At 33.8% G+C, this 26,370-nt stretch overlaps 1 protein-coding gene across 25 annotated transcripts in view; it reads right to left on the reverse strand.

Moving 5' to 3' along the window:
- LOC149488327 (uncharacterized) overlaps window positions 1-26,370 on the reverse strand; it is a 302,595-nt gene that overhangs the window by 113,446 nt on the left and 162,779 nt on the right. The window contains exons 5-7 of one of the 25 annotated variants that reach the window (XM_089694989.1): window positions 25,110-25,226; window positions 22,625-22,805; window positions 21,320-21,335 (exon numbers count right to left, since the gene is read on the reverse strand). The exons of 18 other annotated variants lie outside the window; for them this stretch is intronic. In XM_089694989.1, the coding sequence (XP_089551115.1) occupies window position 21,335; window positions 22,625-22,805; window positions 25,110-25,226 (299 nt within the window). In that variant the 3' untranslated portion in view covers window positions 21,320-21,334. Of the gene's footprint in view, window positions 1-82; window positions 352-6,779; window positions 7,061-8,379; window positions 9,354-14,551; window positions 14,824-16,255; window positions 16,452-17,534; window positions 17,626-21,319; window positions 21,336-22,605; window positions 22,806-25,109; window positions 25,227-26,370 lie in introns of those variants that run through there. 6 more of the 25 variants (XM_089694995.1, XM_089694987.1, XM_089695003.1 and 3 more) reach the window with 6 other exon arrangements.

Genomic DNA, 26,370 nt, shown 5'->3' on the forward strand with positions numbered 1-26,370 from the left:
GACGAAGTCGCGGGCACAGCTAGTATGTAATAAAACCACCACGTTTTTAGTACATTTTACTGAAAGGAATAACTTTTCTTAGTAAAGTAATAAAACATTAACTCTTTATTTTATAGTAACTTCCACTAGATGTAATTATATATTGTGGAGGCGGATGGAAGTGACGGAAATCAGAGTGATCATTTGAAATCCTCTGGTCCTCTGTAAGTTTAACCCTTGCCTTGCACCCAACGTCCTTCTTCGAACAGTAGAAGTTCTTTGAGTTTTTCAATTGTGAGTAAGTGTACCCATGAACCATCAAAAGGTGCTTCCCTGACCGAGTTGGTATCATTTTATATTCCGTGGACATCCCTGAAAACAATACAGTAGGTAGATATTGACAGTATTTCTGGAGTATAGGAAATGATAATTTTTCAAAAAAATAATAATAAACAACAGCGATTTAGATGTAATAACAAAAACAAATTATTAGGTATAACTCATTGATTATAATTATAAAATATTTTACCTATTAGTAAATATGTACATAACATTTACAATAAAATTATTAAATTACATATACTAATAAATCGGTGAATGTGTATGCTATTGTGTAGTGCGTAAAATCTGATCGCACACCGTGATAGCGACAGCCCTGACTGTTGTGTATTGAGCAGTGCCATCTTGTGCGGACAGCGTTGACAGCGGGTTCTTGTAGCGGATCTGGGGCTGCCCCCGCTTCGATATTATGTACTCCACCCGAAAGTAGTTTAGTAGTTAGTCGGCGGATGAGTATGCTCGTGTGTGGAGCGTATAATCTGATCGCACACCGTAGTAAGTGCCGCGCGACAGCCCTGACTGTTGTGTGTGGAGCAGCGCCATCTTGTGCGCACTGCGCTGCGAGCGGACACGTGGTACGTGTACTTATTGTACCGGATCAAGGGCTGCCCCCGCTTCGATGTTATGTACTCCACTGGAATAGTAAAGGCGATTTAGATATATCGAGTTTTTTTTTCTGTTTATACGTAACGTTCGGTTACAGTGTGGTAGGTACTTATGTGGTAAAATTTAGAAATTTGGTTGTTTAAAAATGCCTCAAACTTAAAGCAACAGCATTACAATCATAACTTATTCCATGTTAAAAATTGCTATACTATGTAACAAATGAAATAACCACGAGAGAGCGGAATTAAAAACAAATATTTAACACTCATTATTTATTTTAACGATTCATTTGTTTTCAGAAAATATTTCTAATTTATAATAAGTACACAGTTTGATCTTATACTTATGTATATCGTAACTATTGGTAACGTTATATCAATATATTGTTGCCTTGTTTTTGTAAATCTGGGGGCACGGTAGTGCCCCCGCCAAGACGAGCCAAGCGAGGCGCACGGGCACTACCTACCTTTTACCTTACCTACCTTTAACCCTCATAACTTGGGTTTGGATTATGCCGTTGGCCGTTCGTTACTACAAGAACTATCGTATAACACAAAAGTAATGAACAGTGAATTAATTTTTCACCTTACGCCGATGTGAATGTAGCGAAATGGCCAAGCCACATATTTTGACTAAGGTGTAGAGTTTGTGAAGTTAGGCCTTGTAGATTGAGGGCGTGTAGTGTTAGAAGCTTGGCTCTACATGAGATCTGATAACTTTTTGATAGTGCGAGTCATATGGGCTCGTCTTGGCAACATTTTACATGAAAATGTTTTTGGTGGGATATATATTACAAGAAATGGAATGCATAAAAAACAAGTAAGTTATTTATACAAATTTATGGCAAGACAACAAAATTAAAAGAGAGAGCTTATCGTGAATAAATTAAAATGAGTTTTTACTTCAAATAAAAAAATACAAAACGTACCCATTTTAAAACTTTGTATGGTAACTAAACGAGATTAAAATTAAAGCAACCTAATGACTAATTTAATCAAGTAAAACACATTTGCTTTGTAATTAGCTGAAATTCAAAGACTAGAAAAAATAACAAACAAAACTGGCCGACTTTATTCCTACTTGTTGATTCTCATAACTAACATTCTTAAGCTGGCTACTCACGTACCTGCCGCTACGCAAGTGCAATATTGGATAAATTTCGGTTGGTCAGCGGTCGGAGCATTTTCAGTTGCTCTCTTAATTGCCCCTGATTGCCTATACGTATACACATCACAAAGGAGCGAATTAAGGGTCCAATTCATATTGCCCCTGCTGTAGAAACGTGAATAGCCGGTCTAAAATGAATCACATAGACTTAATATTGCCGATGTCAAAAATATCACGACACAAGGTTCCCATCATGTGTATGGGATCCACGTATGGACACAATGACATCATTAACAGTGATTATATTCGCAGAACAGCCTCTTGAGTGATGGCTGGAACAGTACCACTTCTTGTGGCTTGACTTCTTTTTCTTTATTTGATTCTTTCGTATAGAGTACTTATAGCCTTTGTACTGTATTTGAGTACCACCTCGCCGCGATACAACAAACAACGCTGATGCTGAAATTATTAAATTGTTTTTAAACCATTTAATTGTCAGACAGTTTACATACAAAATCTACCCCTGACCAAAAATTAAAATATTATAAACCTATCCATATTTAACTACAATTTATGTATTAACTCCAGTTAATTTAGTAAAAGTTAATTAATAATAGGCAATCGGAAATAATAATAAAAAGTATGCATTGATTTCCTGTAATCTACTTTATAAAAATAAGTCGGGTTTTCCTTCCTATACGCTATAACTCCAGAATGCACGAACCGATTTCCACGGATTTGCATTCGTTGGAAAGGTCTCGGGCTCCGTAGGTTTATAGCAAAGAAAAGGTGTCTCTGGTGGCGATACGGAGTTCGCCCGGTTTGCTAGTTATACATAAAAATATGTGTAAGTCCCAAATGTGTATTGTGGTAGGTAAGAAAACAATAAATTAATTTATTTTTTTCAAATAACTTTTAATACAATAATAAACAATATTCATCACATATATTTTCTTTGATTTGAAATTAAAACTAAAATACAGGACTTCATTTTTCCAAATTATAATGTTCAGCATTAAGCGCGTCACACACGGTGAAGATACTATAATATTTTATGTTAAGATTCTCTAATATAAAATATTACAGTATCTTAAGGTATCCGGTATCAGCGTTCTGAGTTCTGACCATCATTTTTCTTTTTGACATTGCGTACTTATACCCCTGTAGAACCGCCATCCTGTTACAAATGACCCGAAACTTTGTGTCCGTGTTTCGGGTTTTAATAAATATTAAATGAATTTCCAACGACACACAAATGTAAACGCATTATTCTATCAACATTGAAAATATTTAAACAGAACAACATATTTCTGTAATTATTACTATTACTAATTTGTCAATAAGAATGTTCTAAAATTTGATTTAAACATATAATTAAAATTATTATCTACTACATTTTTTTTATATTTGGGTCGTTCATCGGTGTGCCTAATGTCAAATCACGAACCGTAGTTATCGCCTACACGTAGCGCAAAAGACGTAGCGCGATCTACGAGACTACGACACGTAGTATGCGTAGCCGATTAAATACAATCTAACTAATGGGTGAACAATTTGCAGCGTTGGCCCAACTGATCGTCGATGTTTGCCGCCATTACGGCTACTATGAAGAAAGATATTTAGGCCCTCTACATTAAAGTGATTGTCTCTACTCGCCCAACGCAGCCCACTGTGTAGAGAACCCATAAAACGTATTTTATCATTATACCTGTATCTTATATCTCATAAATATTACATTTTTATCAATTAATCATGATCATGACTGAATTTATTATTTATTATTATTTCCCCTTCAATAGTATACAGATATGCTTTGCAACCCTTTCTGGCATGCTTACACGCCCATCGGATCTTCTCAACACCGCCGACGGTCACAGTTCTATGAATATGATAAGCATGGTCCCCAAGTATAAGAAGTTGTTTCCCATTTCTTTTCATTATTATTCTAGCTGAAACAAAAATACAATATTGAGTATATCATGCACTAAAATTACTTCATTATTTATATTTCTCATTTAAATAAAAGACGTAAATGATTTCTTAGTAAATTTAATTAAAGATATATTTAAATAAGTTTATTAGGGCTTATATAGCTTAAAAAATTACCTAATTATACACAACACGACATAGATGCTACGTAATAAAATTCTACACACAAAGAGTAAAATATTTCAGATCTTGATTTTTCACAATAATACAAACACATACATTACATTTCGTAGTATGATCCGTGTAATAAATGTATTCAATTAAAATAATGTTATTTTACACATATTTTAACTTGTGCGAGCGAGATAGCATAATATGAACAAATGAGAGGACAGTACAATTTAGTATTTTATTTATAATCGCTCATATTTTGGCGCAGGTTATACCAAACTTCTGCACTGAGATCATACCTTATACCGAAGTGTTTTTAAAAAAAAATTCATTGCGTTCTTCTCATTTTACATTAATTTGTAACAAATTGTTATATCTTTCTTAATAGACTAATCGTATTGTTATCATGGGAATTTATTTTTATGTTAATTTACATAAAAATAATTTTTTTTTACATAAAAATTCATGATTTAATATCTCAATATTATGACAGAGGCAGAGCATAAATTTCATGTGGTACTTTATTGTTTTACAATTAAAATAAAACAAAACAAAATAAAAGGAACTTTTCTACACTCTACTAATATAATTAACAACTGCCTCTTAAATCTATACTATTATTATAAAGCTGAAGAGTTTGTTTGTTTGTTTGTTTGAACGCGCTAATCTCGGGAACTACTGGTCCGATTTGAAAAATTCTTTCGGTGTTAGATAGCTCATTTAACGAGGAAGGCTATAGGCTATATATCATCATGCTACGACTAACAGGAGAGGAGCCACGGGAGTGAAACCGCGCGGAGCAGCTAGTATAGAATATATTTGAAACTAATTAAAATATAATTTAAAATTTGTAATCCTTCGTAGACCACAAGAAATTACTTTTAATATCTCATCCCGTCTCGCTTACTCTAATAAGATCTACACCATTCTATCTCTGTTACACACTCCTAGACATATTTTTCGGCACAGATCATATACTCTATCATCTATTATTATGAGTATTTATAATGAAAGACGTAAACAATTATTATTATTGGCATTATTATATTGAGGGGATTAATAAATAAATGATCAAAATAAAAGCACCTATCCCTGTCCTAAACTTGTATTTGTAGATATGTAATATAATAATAATATGTAACTTCTAATATCTCTTACATTTTAAATTGTGACTTTAGCAGCACATGTAAACATCAGAAATTATAAAATAAGATAATAAATACTAGCTCGCATGTCACACATATATATCTACAGTATTAGAATATAATACCTACAAATAACTATTTACAACTAGCGTACCGCCCGCGGCTTCGCCCGCTTTGTCTAAAACCTAATAAATTATATACCTACTAAAACCTTCCTCTTGAATCACTCTATATATTAAAAAAACCGCATCAAAATCCGTTGCGTAGTTTTAAAGATTTAAGCTATCTATATTAGCGCTCTGTCTGTATTATTGTATAGTGGGACATAGGGACAGAGAAAGCGACTTTGTTTTATACTATGTAGTGATATTGGAACTTAAACCCACTGATAAAAAAATCACCGAATTACCGCTACTATGCTATTATCTGTAAAGTAAATTTTTCATAAGGTCACCGATTAAAAAATAATTCCATACAAAGTTAAATTCACATCACAAAAGGTAATGAAAATTGGAAGAAAAAAATTTGGCTTAATGTCCTCAAACGCGAAATACTGGCTCTTACATCACAAAATTATTAACACTAATCGCTTTTTTTAATATAGAAATGTTAGATCAGAGGCAAGATTTATAAAAATTTTTTGGGTCACACTTGTAAATGTAATCGAAAAGATTGTAATTTAAAATAATTTGGAAAATCCAAAAGTGCACGCCTCATAATTTTTTTTTAATAAATATTTATTAATTATTATTTTTGTTTATTTAATAACAATTAAACCACATCGAATCAGACCCTGAAAAATGAAAGGGTTCTATTCCTGAGCATACTCAAGCGTAAGAGAAAAAAAAAGACTCGATTAGTAAAGTATTTCGGTCGCTATCGTGTTAACAAGAAAAAGGATCCGCACATACAGACACACGGACGTCCAAGACAGAACTTTTTTAAACTGTTTTTTAACTAGTTTAAATAACAAAAATGACATCAAAAATATCATGAACGTTAAAAATAGTGTTTTTTCTTAATATGTGTGTGTATGTATTATCTTACAAGTGCAATGTATGATACATAAAGACATTTTAAGTTTGAAAAATCAGATGTTTTGCGCGAAGTGACAGTAGTACCCACCTCAACGCTTCGCTTATGAGGCGTGCAATAATAATAAAAAAAATGTGTGCGCGTACTAGTGTACACACGTAAGAAGTGAAATTACTTTATGACCTTATTTTTCAAAAAATAATTTACTATATGCAACTTTACAGAAATACGTCGAATCACGCGTGGTAGGGATAAGAAAAGATGGCGCGTAACGGAAAAATATCACGCGTAACGAAAAAATGTTACACTAAATTGTTTCACTTAAAAAAAACTTACAAAATCGTAAGTTAGGTACTGTGCCGTTTGTTTCTTGAAATATATTATACAACAACCAATAAAACAAAAAAAAAATCAAGTAAAAATTGTGCAACTTTGTTAAAACATAATCTTGCCTCTACCTCACAAGTCACAACACTATCAAAATCAATTCAACGCATCCATAAAGACCGGGAGACTACGACTGATTCGCTTACTAGTGCTTCTCTCATGATTATGTTCATTCTTCATCTTTACTATATTCTGGTCGTGTGTTATGATCGTTGCTAGGCAACCGCGGTTTGTGTGCGTAGAGCATTGCCACCTGCGCATGACTGTACTGCTAGAATGCTTCGTGACTTTTAGTGAGTATCTATAACCCATGAGAACTAGTAGGGGGTTCCCACGTTTTGAGTACACCATGAACGGGATTTCTGCAAGAAAATACGGTTTTAGTTCTTATCTTATGGAAGTTAAGTATGTGTAATATAATTTATGAAGCTATTTTTTGATTACCTACATATTTAATTAGAAATTAAGGAAAGGGAAATTGTTATAATTTCATCATATATGTACCTACTTGTAGTAGATAAAAAACCAAACCATTTTATCTGTTTGAATTTATTTATTCAAATATACAATCAATTAGGGTTGATAGATCGTTATTATTAGGTATATTATTATCACATCATTTGCTATATTAAATACGAAAGGTGATTTATGCTCAGTGTTGACATAATATTAAAAAAGATAGATATCTCACAAAAGTTGTAACTATATACCTATTTATAAGATTTAAACTCCCAACTCAACATCAACCACCTATCCTACCTATAAAAAACAATCTCGAAAATTCCATTTCAACTCGAAACTTCCATCTCCATCTCGAAAAATCTACAACCTCCTGTACTATAAATCTACGAATTCCAAGTGGGTTTATGGTTATGCACATTGTTGGTATATAAAATTTCTCTGTCCAGGGTGTACACAGTGGCAGAGCAACTCTTGCTCCTGATGCAGCGCCACCGCTTCTTCGTCAACTCTCCTATAGTACAGGAGCTTGCGAAATAATACGTGAAACCACTTATCATTAGGAGATTTTTGCCACGACGAGATTTTACGTACTTCACTTTGTAATCTGTAAATGTGAAAAGGTAAGTAAATGGATTATAAAAATAGTGCTGGAGAAAGTTGCAGTTGCAGTTCTAAGTAGTATAATAGTTGCAGTGTATTTTTTTTTATTTTATTCATTTTTTTACTCTTCAATTTCATTTGACTTTTTAAAGTTACTGTGACACTTTGTAAAAAAAACAAATATCTCATCGAAGTACATATAAGTAGCATTTTGTTTTAATTTCCTCATCCATACTATTAATATTAATTAATTAATTAATATTATAAATGCGAAATTAACTCTATCTGTCTGTCTGTTACTCAATCACGCCTTAACTACTGAACCAATTTGCATGAAATTTGGTATAGATATATTTTGATACCCGAGAAAGGACATAGGATAGGTTTTATACCGGAAATACCACGGAAACGGGAACTATGCGGGTTTTTCTTTGACTGCGCGGGCGATGCCGCGGGTGGAAAGCTAGTACACTAAATTATTTTATATACACGTGTAGGTAAGTATACCTTAATATACTTAGCCTGACCCTAGTTAACATGCTGAAAATAAATACGAAAAAAGTTTATTATACCTACTTATCAAGTGTTTTATTGCAGAAAATTGAAAACAGTGCCTTGGTTATTGCCAAAGAATATTTCAATGATTTATTTTTCCATAAACTTTTTACAGAATTAATATTTTCACTACTTATGTCATTTGACATTTGAAGTGGCATACCACTGTTTAAATTATGGTACGGGAGCTAGTAACGTTTTAAAAAAGTCATTTTAGTATAGTTGGGTTTTTGATATACTGTTTCTCTTGCTATTTCGTTTAGAGTCCGGGCTGTCTGGCTGGCGGTAGTGGTTGCAGATAAGATGCGCACTAATAAACGCAACCACTGCGGCCACACACACAGCCCGGACTCTAACCGAAATAGGAAGAGAAACAGTATATCAAAGAACCAACTATACTAAAATTCTCTTTTGTCAACGTTGCTAGCTCCTATACGATTAGCATCACTTTATTTACAAAACCCTCCTCTACAAAATGTCCTGAAGACGAATACATTTGAATTATCCTAAGGTACAACCCAATTAAAGGCCTATCCAAACCATAGCTGTCCCATAATCGTGTAACGATCGGCTTTTCGCTACCGTACTCAGATCGATACGCCGCGGCCGTACGCGATTAGTCTCTATAATATACTACGTAGGAGATTTAGTCGCGTGCCATCGGGATACCGCTACCCACGGCGGTAGCAGATACCGCTACCCACGGCGGTAGCAGATACAGCTGTAGCTTGAATAGGCCTTTAGTAGGTTAATATCAATATTTATATTTGACATGTCCTTTGGTACATTCCTAATTGGCCGTATAATAGTTATTTATTTGACCGGGTCCATGGTTATGATTACGGTTTACTTTAACGATTTTTTCGTCGTATGTCAGCAGGGACCCGCGACAGCCTCTCGACGCGTGTGTGGAACACCGCCATCTCTTCTTTATGACTTCCCCATTGTTATATTTCTTAAAATGCAGCGAGTACTTATATCCCGATAGTAATATTAGTTCGTTGCCACGTTGTGATGTGATGAATTGCGCGGAATCCTCTGTAAAGAATTAATCTATTTAATAATCAATCATAAAGTAGATTTTGCGTATTTTCTTGACATGTTTATAAAAGAGCAACTTGATAGTTTTTTTTCTTGATCTTCTCCGATTACAATCATATAATCAAAATTTGTATTAAATTATTATACAAGTATTTAAATTGAATAAAAATAATTCCAAATTCATAAAACATCAAATATATATATGTGTATATGTATAAATTTATAAAGAATACAAAAAATTCGATCACGAGGCGGGACTTGAACCCGCACCCTTTCGCGTCATGCCTGACCAACTCGGCCACTCGTGACCCGCCAGAGCGATCGAATTTATTCTATTCTTTCAGTTTTATGTGTCTAAGGGACACACCGCGTAGTAGTTGTAGTTGACAACATATTATATGTAGTTGCTCAATGTGAAGACATGTATATTATAGGATATATTTTAAGTAACTGTTACAGTGCAGTAAAAAACTTTAATATTATCAAATTATAACTTTAATTTCTAAATAATAGGTACTTTTTGGGCAGCCTTTTTTTATAGTGGAGAATGCATTTAGGCCAGGGCACTCGGGGGAAGAGCCCTGGGTTATGTCGGACTCACCCTGCTGAGTGCAGGGTCCTACCGACTAAACTCCACTGTGTTCCACCGTGCCGCTTTATTGACGGGGCCGCGGGTATTCGGTAGAACCGCGTCCGCAGAAATTTTTGGGCAGCCTATCACATAATATCTTCAAATGACTTGCCTTAAAAGTAAACTATAGAATATGACATTAATAACAATACAGGGTGTCACAGAAATACCGCAAAGCGGTGGTCAAGAAACATAGCACTCTATGAGTTACAAAAAACATCTTGCAAGTACATTTTGTGCTTTCAATTTTGTACATCAATAACTACAAATAGCTCACATGTAATAAAAATCTAGCAAACTGCAGATTTAAAATTATTTAATTCACATTGACCCTTTCAAATTTGGATTAATCTTTTTTTTCTAGAGATTATCCTACAACTTAAATAACTAGGTTCTTACAAAATACATTTAATACACTCCAAAAACCAAGTGTAGTCTATGTATTGTTACATGGAAAATAAAAATAACATTCTGTGGCTAACACACGATATTTTAGTGTATGTATTTTATCATACGTATATATTACACTCAACAAGTATTTAAATATTTTATTTCATACTTATATTCGTATTTAATTATAACACAAACATTCATTACACAAAAACACAAAAAATACAGACATGCATTACACTCATACAAAATAATTATAATATTTATTATTCCATAACATAGTCGCGGTATTTGCGTAGTATGCGTGCCGCGACAAAAATTATCACGAAGCCAGCGGGTAGATCGTAATACTTGACATCAAGTTTCTTCACAATTTAAATTAAATTTAGTTCGATCATAGTAACCGAATGCGCCTATTGTCAGTGTTTTAATTTGTTCTCATATTTTTATATTCAAGGTGATTTTTGTGTCCGTTAATTATTATTATAATATATTAATACTTTCTCCTTCTATGTGGAGTTAATAAACGATAAACAAATTGTGAGTGTGTGTATAATTCGTGCATAACCCAAAAGGTACTGTGTCTACATATTCATTTACACGCACCCCACACATTCGACAAAATTGGGTCGAAAACGAGTCGGTTATACATACAAAAATAAAGGAGAAGCCATAGACGAAGCTATTGGGTCCTCTTCACAATGAGCAGCATTGGGCGAGTATTATCATTTCTTATTTCAGAAGTAAAAAGCTATAGCAACTAAAATCAGCCAATCAATAAACAGTATCATGATTATGAGTAGAGTTGACTTTGATGATCGAATCGTCCAACGTCCACAGGCTACCGTGGCATCCTTTAGCACAATGTGTCGAACACTGCCACCGTTTCTTTACCATTCCACCCACTTTCATCTTCATTTGCAACGAGTAGGTGTATCCAGAGAGCTTGATCATCACATTACCACGTCTTGACTTCATAAATATTGGATTTGCACCTGAAAATGTATTTTTGTCATTAAATACCAAAGATATGACTTAGATTTGGCTAGGCTTAGAGCTGAATTCTATAAAAACTGAGCATCGATGTCTGTTAAGATCAAGCTGATCAGTGCCTGCCTTGTGCCTGCACGATAAATCGTCAAAAACATCCACACAAGGAAGGAAGAAAGAGTAATTTCAAATTTGCCCCTGCTGTTGTTCCTAAAGTATCAACCGTACAAAAAAAATATGACACCATTTAAAGGAAATTTTATTTATTTTCCTAGGAGTAAAGACTATAAGCAACCAAAATCAGCCAATTAATAAACAGTATCATGATTATGAGTAGAGTTGACTTTGATGATCGAATCGTCCAACGTCCACAGGCTACCGTGACAGCCTTTAGCATGTGTCGAACACTGCCACCGTTTCTTTACCATTCCACCCACTTTTGTCTTCATTTGCAACGAGTAGGTGTATCCAGAGAGCTTAATCATAACGTTACCACGTCTTGACTTCATAAATATTGGTTTTGCACCTGAAAATGTGTTTTTGTCACTAAGCAAATGAGCTATGGCTTAGATTTGGTGCTGAATTTGATAAAAACTGAGTGTCGATGTCTGTTAAGATAAAGTTGATCAGTGCCTGCCTTGTGCCTCCACGATACATCGTCAAAAACATCCACACAAGGAAGGAAGGAAAAGTAATTTGCCCCTGCTTTAGTTCCTAAATTATCGACCGTAAAAAAAATATGACATCATTTAAAGGAAGTTTTATTTATTTTCCTAGAAGTAAAAGCTATAAGCAACCAAAATCAGCCAATCAATAAACAGTGGCATGATTATGAGTATAATTGATTTTGAAGATCGAATCGTCCAACGTCCACAGGCTACCGTGACAGCCTTTAGCGCAATGAGTTGAACACTGCCACCGTTTCTTTACCATTCCACCCATGAACATCTTCCTTTGCAATGAGTAGGTATATCCAGAGAGCTTGATCATCACATTACCACGTCTTGACTTCATAAATATTGGTTTTGCACCTGAAAATGTTTTTTTGTTCAAAGGTATACATTCGTTATCAACACAACATTCAATCTTCAAATTTGGCACAGTAACGCACACACGATTAGGTGTCCGGGTGAGAGGTATTCAATTACCGTAAGCGAAATAGAGACATACTGCGACATATCCATTAAATAGCTTGGCTTTTTGAGCTGGCGTAAACTTTAATGGTTTATCTAAAAAATTCAGATTCAAATGAATTTTGAAAAAATGTGTGGTTTCCATTAATTTAAGTTACCTAATGTAGTGCTACTAAAATTAAACAATAATTTGTGACATCAAACATTTAATTAATAATTATATCATTAAAACAATGAATGTCGATGTGCGATTATAATGATAAACTATTTGAATATTTATGGCCTATTCAGATTAGAGCGGTATCCGCTACCGCCCGGCCCTGGGTAGCGATATACTCAGATAGTTATGCGATTAAAGTCTCTATCATATACTATGTAAGATATTTAATAGCGTGCCATTGGGATACTGCTACACACGGTGGTAGTAGATACTACTCTAATCTGAATAGGCCTTTATGTTGAAATTATTGACTAGTTCACAACACCAATTTAACATTAGTACATCAAAATTAATTAAAATTTTAAATACAACTCCACACCTTTCCTTAACCAAAACCAAACATTCTGTTCCATCTAAAAACTGAATTTCTAAATAAATAAAAACAACATTTTAATCACAATTCCAAAATATACAAAAGCTTTGGTATAACAAATAAATAAAATTAAAATAAATTCTTAAAACTTAAATCTTTAGATGTTATAGTAAAATTATTATATCTACGTATACATAGTCCAAGAGATGACTATCAAATACAGAGGTACTAAAATACAGATTCTTTTTTCTTATCGATATGTAAACCCTTTGAAAACATGTTCCACGTTAAACTTTTCTATACTTGGCGAAAGCTTCATAATTCGTCCCAATCAAATAATTCCGAAACGTTTCTTGAATATAATGTAGTATAAGAAATAGACATTTATTTGAAAGAGCCTACAACTATTAAACATTGAAATGTTAATTTTAATCAATTTTTTTTTATATTTTTTATTTTTTATTTTTTTTTGCTTACGTAAAAAGACTAAACCACCTTAACAATAATTTCTCAAACCGATTGTTCTTATTGTATCTAATTTTACGAAACATCCTCATGATGAACTACTTTTCTACGCAAAAACACTTAATATTAAAATTTAAAACATTGAAGGAAATAACAAGCATCCCTAATCTAGAATAGAATTGTAATTATGAATAATCTTTTATCATAATACTTTAAACATGATTATAACTAGTACTGTCTTTGCCTATCTCTTTCTACTACATTTTAGGAACAACATAAGCGCAACTACTAAAGTGAATATACTCTTAATTACACGCAAATTGTATGAACTAATTTACGTGTATTATAATTTAGACTGATTATATTATTGATTATATTCCTACCGACTTTTTTATTTATTTTTTTTGCTTTTTATTATTTTTTTTTGTTTTTTATTAATTTTGTATTGATAGACAACATATACCTACATTATTTGAGTTTCTAAATACTAAAACTACTGTAACTACATCTTTGTAAAGTTTTGGTGGGATACAGCTTATATCGAGCTGATAAGAGAGATCTATAGTAATAATAATAATCTATGTATTAAATATCTAGTTTCCTACACATTTAAAGCGCAAAATTACGTATATTTTTCCTTATTTATCTAAAACACTTATAACATTCAATAAAATATGGATGAAAATTCTTAATTCCTTATACGATGTGCAAAACTTCGTCTATAATAATAATGGTAATCGAGAGAGCAATATAATATCATTATCAAGCTTATTGAAAATCAAGAAAATACTACCTTAAATACTATACTACCTACTCTTGCAACATAACATTAGATCTGCGTTTTTCCGCAAGAATTACATGTATAACTCAATTAGATAAAGAAAGAAATTCAAAATGGCGTCGCTCAGTTGTCAAACTGTCATTGAACTTGCGTGTGAGTAGGGCGCATACATTGAGTGAGCGAGAGAGAAATACTTCATACACCATTTTAGAAACCTTCTGAATCTAGCCGGGTTATACACGTATAATATAGAATGCCTTCTTTATCTGGCCGGGTTATACAGTGTTTTAAGCGGTAGATGCGTCAGAACTTTCACACAGGGTGTTCACAGCGGGCTTGTGATTGTGCATGTCCTTCAGGCGGTCAATGACGTCCTTGTACGTGGATATAGAAGCCCTACATCCCTTCCGTCCGTGGGTGGAACACACCCAGCGCTTGCGCTGCGGGTCCTTAGTACCCGTACCTTTCTTCATGTAGTATTTATATCCATTGTGGAATAGCAGTGGTTTGCCTTTGATCGATGTTATGAAAACCGCTTTTTCGCCTAAAATATTTTATGGATGTTAGTAAAGCTTCATGCAATGTAGTATTACTACTATCGTTAATGTTAATCTAGTTCTACTTTACTCTTAAATTAAATTAAATTAATGTAAACTGTCCAATAAAACTACATTCAAAATTTATATTTTAATTGATCATGTACTAAAATGAAAAACGATCTGTATAAAAAAAATATTTAATTCACATTGATACATAAAGCTTTTATCTACTGATATCTCTTCTTCGGTTTTCCCAAAATAGTCCATTTTAATTTCGCTGAACCATGTAAATATATTTTTTTACATCGAAACTGTTAAGCAGAGAGTCCATCCAATATTTGCATCTATAAAACATGAACAAAATATATTTAATCGAGCTAAAAAAATATTTTTTAAATGCCAGTAATATACAGAAATAGATCACAAAACAAAAATCGTTTCATACAAGAATCGCAGGGACTTACCGGAAACCCGGGATACTATACCTGAAACAAAACAAACATATTACCTCAAAATTTCAACATAATTATTAAAAAACTACTTAATTTACACAAAAAACAACCACAGTGCCAATACTTCATATAACCGTAAAATTAAGTTTTAATGTTTTTTCAGATGGTTTGAAACAAATAAGAGCTACAAATACATAAGAATTTTTAATAAAAACATCGATTGTAATATTAACAATTAATTTAACATACATTCATATTACATACATAGTATATTCACAATATATTCATAGCAAAATAATAAAAAAATAACCAAAGTGAAATGCTCACACATCGCTTGTCGTTTTCTTAATTTTGATACTTGTAAAGAGTATTATCGCATACAACAATTTTAAAAACACAATCTACAATAAAAAAAAAAATCTTAATTTCATCAATTTTTTTAACCGAAACGTCTCGGTCTCGAAGGACCAAGAAGTATGTCCATAAAAAGTGCCTTCTTAGAATCTTTTAAAATTTACTTGTATGTCAAATAATTCATTAAAATCCATAATAACGTATAAAAATATAAATTCAATATGAGTTTTAATGATTATATACCACTTATCTACCCTCGACTGTTAAAAAATGAATAATATTGCAGACACTTTCACTTTCGAGTAAAACTGCCAAAAATCCTTACTTACTTTGGAAGATTCATAATAAAAAAATGGGCATTAAATTTTAAATCATAATTAATCATTTTACATATCCAAACAAATTAACAGAAGAAATTCAAATGCCTAAGTGTAAGGCATGATCAAAATTTGTATTCTCATAAAATTACTAATTTTAATAAGCATTTCTTACTATACAAATAATAATGCAAATTCAACTTCCCTTGGAAAGACATACTTACAAAAAGTGCTTAAAACGTGAAGAAGATTAAAAATACAATAAGGCATAGGCGTGAATTCATAAAGTACGTTAAATAAACTCTCGTTTACTTGGAACATGGTTATGCTCATATCTGACGCTCACAATTTTCTGCTCTTCCATGTAAATAACTGCTCGGCATCCTCTCGTGAAGTGTGTGGAACAAACCCATCGTTCTTTGCCTCGCATGTGAGTATATTTCTTCTTTCTGAATGTGTATCCCCCAAGGTGAAGCAGCTTGCTTCCATATCGGGATATCACGAAGTGCGCTGAAAATGGGAACATCTTTAGTAATGTAGATTTACTTGTATATATCGTAAATATGGAATTAAAAGTACATTGTTATGAAAGGGATCAATAATACTCTCTCATTACTGACATTCAAAATTATATAAATTTTTTTATGATTATTTTTCCGACCCAAATATCGACCAATAGAATTGCACCATTCGACGTCACGTGGTACAACCTACATGGTATTATACTGATAATTTTTTGAAAATTTTCTCTGGTAGTTGACGTCAAACTGACAGGTTGAATTCAATTGTGAAATTATTGGCCGACATTTGGGACGGAAAAATAATCCCCTGAATACCACACGAGCTTCAAAATTATCTGGCATTTCCCTCAAGGTTCCCTGCAAACAAATAAAGTCGTCAAGTTTTTCAGGAAACGAACCTATAGGAAAATACCCGATAATTTTAAAGCTCTTGTGGTATTATAAGTGAATATATATTTTTAGCTGATATTTATACCTAGTAAAATATTAAGCTTATTCTATGACCATATATTTATATACATTTTTCGGATACATAATTAAACGTAGAGTTGTTTGCATAGTATTTTTATTCTTATCAACACATTGAAGATCTATCTCCCACGCCGCGCCTTTAATAGTAATTGGAATTGTTTTAGTGATTTGGTATGATTTAATTTCCCAAATTTAGGAACTAGAAAACATACCAAGTATATTTTATACATAGTATATCTACTGTAGAATAGATATAAGTTGAATCTTTAGATAATAGTTGAATCTCATCATATTCTTACAAGATAATTACTACCTAAGACTAGCTGATATCATTATCATTAGCAAAAACTTAATAAACAAATCTCAATTCACATAGAAAGGAACGAAATATCACGTAGACTGTTCATATTGTATTACATCCTACCTATTACATTAGTGTATGTGATTATTATCACTTATTATTCACAAAATAGTATCACGACTGCTTATTGGCTAAACTTTACATTAGTGTGTGTGATTGTTATTCAGTTTAACAATAACATTTTCGTATGTGTGCACGACAGCGCGGCAGTTTCTATGGTTGTGTGTAGAACATATCCACCTGGTTTTGTCAGACGTCACTTTTTGGGCGCAAAACGTGAACCCGCCCACACAGAGCAATGGCTTACCACGCCGAGATTTTACGAATGTCACTGAAACATATCGACATTTAGAAAACAGATCCTATTAGCTATTTATGGTTTCATTTAGTTCTTCGCTCTCTGGTTCGTATCCGCTTAAATAAGCACTACAAAAGCTTCTCATGAAACAAATTAATACGAATAAAAAAACCGTTTGTAATACGCTTAACAGCTTTATTTAAATAAAAATAATTCAATTCGAGTAAAACTTAACTACAAGTTACTATTACTAGCTCAAGAATTCTAGAAACTTTGACCACAACATTCTTAAATACATAGGTATTTTATTTCAATTGCCGCTTTATTACTCGACACTATGAAACATATATTTAACTAGCCGCTCCGCGCGGTTTCATCCCCGTGGCTCTTCTCCTGTTGGTCGTAGCGTGATGGTATATATATACATATGTATATATATATATAGCCTGTAGCCTTCCTCGATAAATGAGCTATCTAACACCGAAAGAATTTTTCAAATCGGACCAGTAGTTCCCGAGATTAGCGCGTTCAAACAAACAAACAAACAAACTCTTCAGCTTTATAATATTAGTATAGATACGTTTCAAAGCTTTAAGGTTCAATCAAATCGGAGATTTATTCGCTACCGCTGTGAGTAGGGGAATTCCGGAGAATTATCCCGATGGGTACGCGCAGTTATATTACTCAGAGACTCTAATCGCGTACCCACCGGGTTTTTTCTACCCACGCGGTAGCGGATAACTCTCCGGTTAGAATAGGCCTTTATTCAGAAAATACTCTATCCAATTCAATGGTTATGTTCTTTTCTGACGGAGATTATTTCGTCACCAAAGCTCTTAACCGTCGCACGGCAGCCTTTACAACAATGCGTGGAACAGCGCCACCAAACTACATCGCCGTTTACACGTCTCGCTACGAATGTACGACCCTTGTAAACCAGCATCGGCTTGCCTCGGCGGGATTTCGTGAAATAAACTGAAAATTTCATTTACCGTTGAATTAAGAAAGAACCACTAGACAGGAAAAACAAAAATTCAATTAAAACGAAATACAATTAAGGGCCAATTTTTCAATGCTTGGATAAAACTTATTCGTCGAATAATGTATAAAACTACCATTTAAAAAACGTATTCTAATTGCCCGTGTTTGACAGTTTACGTGACATTTTAATATTATCGTGTTATACTTTATTGGACGGATAAGTTTTATCCAAGCATTGAAAAATCGGCCCTAAAACAAAATAAAAGCTGAAGCTATTTTTGAAATAACCATTACTTTGGGCTGGTTGTAAAATCCGGTAAATCCGGTAAATCCGGGCAAAGTTTTCTAGGCTATTAACATTATAGTACTAAAAATGAGATTCACTTCAATCCTGTAATGTCATAGTCGTTTAAAATATACTGAGTAATGTAAATTTTACTGAGTTTATTACTACTTACTTTATTACTTTACTCCACTATTGTGCGTGGAGTTCCTCCCAGCGTTAGAAGTAACGTAATGTGGAATCGATATAGGAAGGCGTAAAATTTAATTTTTAGTGATAATCATGTACATATTCTTAAATATTTAATAAGTACAAACTTTATTAACATGCTTACGATTCACAATTGGTAGCATCTTTTAAATATCATTTTGGAGTGGAAAAATTCACACCTAAACTGAGACTTTTAAGTTTTGAAAATTTAAACCTAACAATAAATTAGATTAAATGATTATTTTGGTTCAAAAAAAGAATGTTCGTTGGCCATATAAACAACGTTATGATGTATAGTATGCACTAGTGCTTTGCACCGAAACCGCTCGTGAGATGCACACCGCCATCTTATTTTGTTCACAGATTGATCTTCTCTGTTCACTCTGAACCAGAAACCATTGAAAAACATCTTCTTTTTACCAGATGAGTTAACATAAAACTGCGGCAACTCACCGTCACCACCTAAAAACAACCAACTTCTATTACACGAACAAGTTAAAAATAATTTAAGATAATAACGATATAAAATTAGTAAACAAACATTTATAAATTTAATCATTTATTTATACATTTATTTAATTATTTAATATGGAACATATTATCTATGACTAGAAAAACCCTTAGAAATTTTGCATCAACATTGCAAGTGCGTATGTGCCTTGATACACAAAAAATTACAACTATTCATTATTTAATTTTAAATTATAATTCTCACAACATATTGGCCTAAACTAAACAATTGTGCTATATAAAAAACATCACTATAATTGGACTAGTACAAATAGGTATATTACCGTGGATATATTTATTTTATTAGTGACTAATTTATACACATTTCTATTATAGTGGAGATCGTTTGCCGTCAAGAGAGAGAGACATCATGTCCTGTGTTTATGGCCTTTTCACAATGGGCAGCGTTGGGCGAGTAGAGGCAATCACGATAGTGTAGAGAGCCTATGTCTTTGTAGCCATTGTAGAAGTCTATTCGTAATCGCCATAATGGCGTGGCAAACGTATACCATCATTTGTTTATCCAACGCTCTGGATTTTGGCCCAAAATCAGTTGATCTCCACAATAACTGCATCGCAATTTGGACTCTATAGCGAATTGCGATGACTATGCGATTGCGATTTTCAATGATTATGCGATTCTTGTGTGCTAACGACGACACCTTCCACAGTGTAGAAGAAAGCCTTACACATGCGCTTCGTGCACCTCCATCGAATTTTATTCTTACCCTCAACTTGCTGATAAAACTTCTGTTTTTGATATATCATATGAATTCTTCCGCTCTTTGTCTTCACAAATTTTGCTGAAAGTTATATAAGTTATTGTAACGAAAACAGGATTATTGATATTTTGGTAATTTTTGTAATATAATATTTAATAATAATAATTTTGAAGGATCATTAAAAAATAAAATAACTACATAAAAAATAAAAGTTCTTTCGTTTATTTGTTTCTCAGCCAAAAATAGAAAAGATAAGTTTATAATTAAACAGTCGAAATCAGTTTTCTGGATGGTATAATCGTTAATTATAAAATTAAATGATTTTGTACCCACGTTTACTTACAAGATAATAAAAGTCAAGATTCATTTTTAATACAAACAACTCAGTGAAAATCAAAAATAAAAATAATGTATTCCAAAACGTCATTAAACGTACATAAACAATACACGAGTCTCGATTTAAATGGTCCTTTATCCATACGTATCTATAAAAAATGCCGTTTTATAGCGAATAATAAGATTGCAAAGTTCCATTATTTGGCCCCAAAATATTTTAGAAAAATCTTTTAAGAATCTTCTAATTTACTTCTGACTATCTATCTTTTAGTATCACAAAATCAATACACATAATTTGTACTTAAGTAAGTATACATTCAATAAATAACAATTTACTTTTAGGTTAAGCAAAGCTCATAAAGTATTATTCACTAGGAGATCATCAAACTTAAACAACTTCACACGATATATCCAACGATGCAAGACCAGGGGCCTTAGACAAAGTAACAATTAAAAAACGATAACGAAGTTAGAAAAGGCAAAAATGTATAGGATTGACATTAGATAGACCACGTGATCTAACGCGGCGTATGTCAATCCCATACATTTTTGCCTTTTCTAACTTCGTTATCGTTTTTTAATTGTTACTTTGTCTAAGGCCCCTTAACCTTCATTAAACTAAAACAACTTCAAACGATATTTCCAACGATGCATGTCCTTAACATTCTTCTTTTGTGTATTTGTCATATAAACGCTTAACTCTGTAAAGAAGGAACATAAAATATTAGTCTTCTTCTTCTAGATTAAAAAAAAGACGTGTGGTACTCGGGGACTGCCGCGGTAAAGCTATTGCATGCTATGCCTTCAAGCCACACCTCCGCGCCCGTCGGAGTAGGGAGCGTGAGGTTTTTCGTTACTAAATTTCTGGATTCGGTCCCCGCGCTCAAGGCCTGCGATAGAAGCTATGCAATAGCTTAGTAATAATGTTTTAATATAGTCATTTGAATATTCTCCTGTACTAGCACATAAAGACAACAGACAATTTTACATTCATTAATTAGCAATTTAAGTTAAAAAAAACATTTTACAAATTGTTATCAATATTATGTTACTGGCAACATTCCGTGTTTAGATTTGATAATCTATATTATGTTAAAATGTTCTCAGCCATGGAACACCAACAAGAAAGTTTCCAGCAACATTGATCAGCTGTTGCTCAACCAATATTTAACTCTAGCTATTGCCCGCAGCTTCGCGTTAGGATATTTTGTCCCCTTGGGGGTGGAATTCATCAAAATCCTTTTTTAGCGGATGCCTAGGTTCTAACATTTACCTGGTGCCAAAATTCAGCCCGATCCGTTCAGTGGTCTGGGCTGTGCGTTGATAGAACAGTCAGTATAGAGTTACTATCTGTTCCCCGCGGTTTCACTCGCATTGCTACGCTCTTTGCTTTTATTGCTAAGCCTTCCTCGATAAGTGAGCTATCAAACACCGAAAGAATTTTTCAAATCGGACCAGTAGTTCCCGAGATTAGCGCGTTCAAACAAACAAACAAACTCTTCAGCTTTATAATCTACTAGATTTCCGCCCGCGGCTTCGCCCGCGTTTTCAAAGGAAAACCCGCATAGTTCCCGTTCCCGTGGGATTTCCGGGATAAAACCTATCCTATGTGTTAATCCAAGTTACCCTCTATATGTGTGCTAAATTTCATTGTTATCGGTTCAGTAGTTTTTACGTGAAAGAGTAACAAACATCCATACATCCATACATCCATACATCCATACATCCATACATCCATACATCCATACATCCATACAAACTTTCGCCTTTATAATAGTATATTATATTAAGACTATATAAAAATAAGTCGGGTTTTCCTTCCTGACGCTATAACTCCAGAATGCACGAACCGATTTCCACGGTTTTGCATTCGTTGGAAAGGTCTCGGGCTCCGTGAGGTTTATAGCAAAGAAAAGGTGTCTCTGGTGGCGAAACGGAGTTCGCCCGGGTTGCAAGTGTTAGTATAGATATGATATACGTAATACATTACCAGTCATGTGTGTGTTCACCGTTCGCCGCCACAATGAAAGAGTCAATGGTATACAGGGCGGCGCGACACCACTTCTTGGTGCAACACCACCGGGTCCTACCACCTCTGTCACCGCGCTTGTAGAATTTGTTACCACCGACCCGTAATTGTTCGTGCCCTTTCACAGTAATTAGATGTTCCACTGAAAATAAAGAAACACCCTGTACTTATTTATCCACCATAAACTAGAGTTTAGTGTAGACCACTAGAGTTTAATCGACTATTTTCCAAAATATTTTTCTACGAAGCTGTTGTTAAAAAGGATCTGTGACATAGATGCGTGTCAGGACAAATAAATAATAATGAATAAATACAAAAAAAAATGATAGTAAAGGTAAATTTTCATTGTGAGACTTGCTACAAGAGGCAAAAAGCAATGCACATTTTGTCAACGATCAAAACAAGGCGAGTATAAGCATCAAGTAATCAAAACAGTATCAATAGTAAAATAAAAGCAAATATAGATAGAAGTTATTTATTATTTGGATTCCGCAACGAAGCTGTTATACAGGGTGTACCAAAAAGTAGTGATGAACGGAAGCTGAGAGGTAGAGGACCTAGAGGGCTATCCGAATCACCCCCATGTATGTTATGCGATTTTTCGTATTTTCGGAGTTATGACGTTTTTTTTCAATTTTTCACCTATCGCCGAGTACGATGATATTTTCACTCATGCTGACGTCAATGATTGCGGAAGATTGTTGATTTTTTTTTGTGTGCTAAGCTGAAAGATAGGCCAATTCAGTATGGTAACATTTACTAACGTTAGATCTTTGAATGGAATAAAAAAAAGAATTAAATGGCAAGAAAGATAAAATTACCCAGTATGTTCACCACTTCAAGGGCCCGTAAAAAAATAAAATCACATAAAAAAAGTTTTCCGTTTGACTTTTAAAAACTTGCTCTATCTATCAGATAGCTACCCTGAAAATTTCATTTAATTATTGAGAAGGCTTCAATCGAAAAATTTAAATCTAAATGTGGTAAGTGCAAAAATTGAATTAACATGATGATCATTAAAACCAATAAATAGGTGTTTAATTACCAGAAATTTTTAAAATAACCCCGCTGTTGCTCAATGCAAGTGCGACATCACCGTAAAAAGTTGTCTTTTAAATGTCTGAATACCCTTTTATCATTTTTAATGGTTTCTTCTGCTACTATGAATTTCCGGGTTATTTCGTCCAAATTGTGGCAGTCTCTCGTCTTTGTAGTATCCCCACGGAAAAAAATCAATAGGGTTTATGTCCGGGGACCGTGCAGGCCAGGCTAAAGGGCAAAGATACCCTGAAAGATGGATTGGTCGTTGCAGCCTGCGCATGCGCCGGTGACGCCTGCCTTAAAGCCTGGCCTCCACGGTCCCTCGACCTAAACCCTATTGATTTTTTTCCGTGGGGATACTACAAAGACGAGAGACTGCCACAATTTGGACGAAATAACCCGGAAATTCATAGTAGCAGAAGAAACCATTAAAAATGATAAAAGGGTATTCAGACATTTAAAAGACAACTTTTTACGGTGATGTCGCACTTGCATTGAGCAACAGCGGGGTTATTTTAAAAATTTCTGGTAATTAAACACCTATTTATTGGTTTTAATGATCATCATGTTAATTCAATTTTTTCACTTACCACATTTAGATTTAAATTTTTCGATTGAAGCCTTCTCAATAATTAAATGAAATTTTTAGAGTAGCTATCTGATAGATAGAGCAAGTTTTTAAAAGTCAAACGGAATACTTTTTTTATGTGATTTTATTTTTTTACGGGCCCTTGAAGTGGTGAACATACTGGGTAATTTTATCTTTCTTGCCATTTAATTCTTTTTTTTATTCCATTCAAAGATCTAACGATAGTAAATGTTACCATATTAAATTGGCCTATCTTTCAGCTTAGCACACAAAAAAAAATCAAGCATCTTCCGCAATCATTGACGTCAGCATGAGTGAAAATATCATCGTACTCGGCGATAGGTGAAAAATTGAAAAAAACGTAATAACTCCGAAAATACGAAAAATCGCATAACATACATGGGGGTGATTCGGATAGCCCTCTAGGTCCTCTACCTCTCAGCTTCCGTTCATCACTACTTTTTGGTACACCCTGTATACTGATAAAAAAACCAGTTTCATGAAATCGATTAATAATGAGACATCGAATCCCATTATTTATTCCTTTTCTAATATCTATTTTTGTTTTCAGATGAATAATTCCGCCTACATTGCCCTATACAATGGCACTAGATATCTATTCGTTTAACTCATAAAAAGTAAGAATTACACAAGATAAAGATCATATTCATATAGTATGTGAATACAAAACATTAAATAATCACATTCTCAAAAAAAACCCGTCACGTATAAGAAAATTAGGCGGTAGATGATCGTGCGACAGATCAGCTCTTACAATCTTCGAGGTTCCGTTTATCAGTGTAAACCTGGCCTTACATAATCCTCCCTTAGTACATCGCCACGCACTAGTAGACTTCGATTTCATACCACAGTAAAACGTAAACTGATTTATTATTGCTAGAGGCTTGCCACACTTCTTCCTGACCCATTGCACTGAAATAAAAGGTTGTTTTTAATTAATCACGATCGCATAATCGAGAGATATTTATAAACGATAAGTGAAAAAAACATAACTGATTGAAAAACTTATTTATTTCTTATTATTATAAATTCTAAAAAAGATATTTATTTAATTACAATTATATCTATAATATAAATTCTTACAAACTTTTGATGTTTGAATCGAATATCTGTAATAAGAAGATCCACACAGAGCGAGCAACTTCGCGCATCAATTACTTCGAGAAGCTCGCTCTGTGTTTGGAGCCGCTTAGCGATGAGACGTATCCGTCCTAACTTGATTACATAATCCTACTACAATCATTAATCATAAGCAGTTGCGGCTCAATGGTGAAGACCTCAGCCTTCAAAGCGATACATATTGAATATTCAATTTATCTGCGCATATTGTTTACATCAACACTGCACGAACGGTGAAGGAAAACATCGTGAGGTAAACGACATGTCGAAGAATCAAAAGTTCGATGACATGTGACAATTGCCAACCTGCCCTTTGCGTGGTGGATAATGGCCTTTACCCTCATAGGAGCCCCGTGTTCCAGCAGTGGGTACGTAGGTATATGGGCTGATGATGATGACGAATCATTAATCACCAACCCGACCCGACTTAAAAAAAAGACCGTCACGTATAATATACTTAATCCTAGGATGTGTGTGATTCACCGTGAAGAGTTCGACTTTATTATCTTCGTTGGTTATCAATCTCCCCTTACAGTAGCCGCTGGTCGAACATCGCCACTTGTGTAGATGCGGCTTTACTCTATAGTACGTGTACCCGTCGAAGATTGCTACTGTATGCCCTTGCGTGTTATGGACTATCATGACTGGAAACAAATATTTTATGAAATTTTGTATTTTAAAAAGTAATGCACACATAGAAATATATTGCAGTGTCAATCTATACTAATATTATAAAGATGTAGAGTTTGTTTGTTTGAACGCGCTAATCTCAGGATTCTGGTCCGAAATTCTTTCGGTGTTAGATGGCCCATTTATCGAGGAAGGTTTATATTATATAGGCTACAAGCGGTCCGCCCCGGCTTCGCCCGTGGTACATGTTTCGTAATAAAAGGTAGCCTATGTCCTTTCTCGGGTATCAAAATATCTCTATACCAAA

This window comes from Colias philodice, chromosome 5, assembly GCF_061535455.1.
Source record: "Colias philodice isolate Cphi_HAF_F1 chromosome 5, ilColPhil1 Martin Lab GWU primary, whole genome shotgun sequence".
Classification (NCBI taxonomy): domain Eukaryota; kingdom Metazoa; phylum Arthropoda; class Insecta; order Lepidoptera; family Pieridae; genus Colias; species Colias philodice.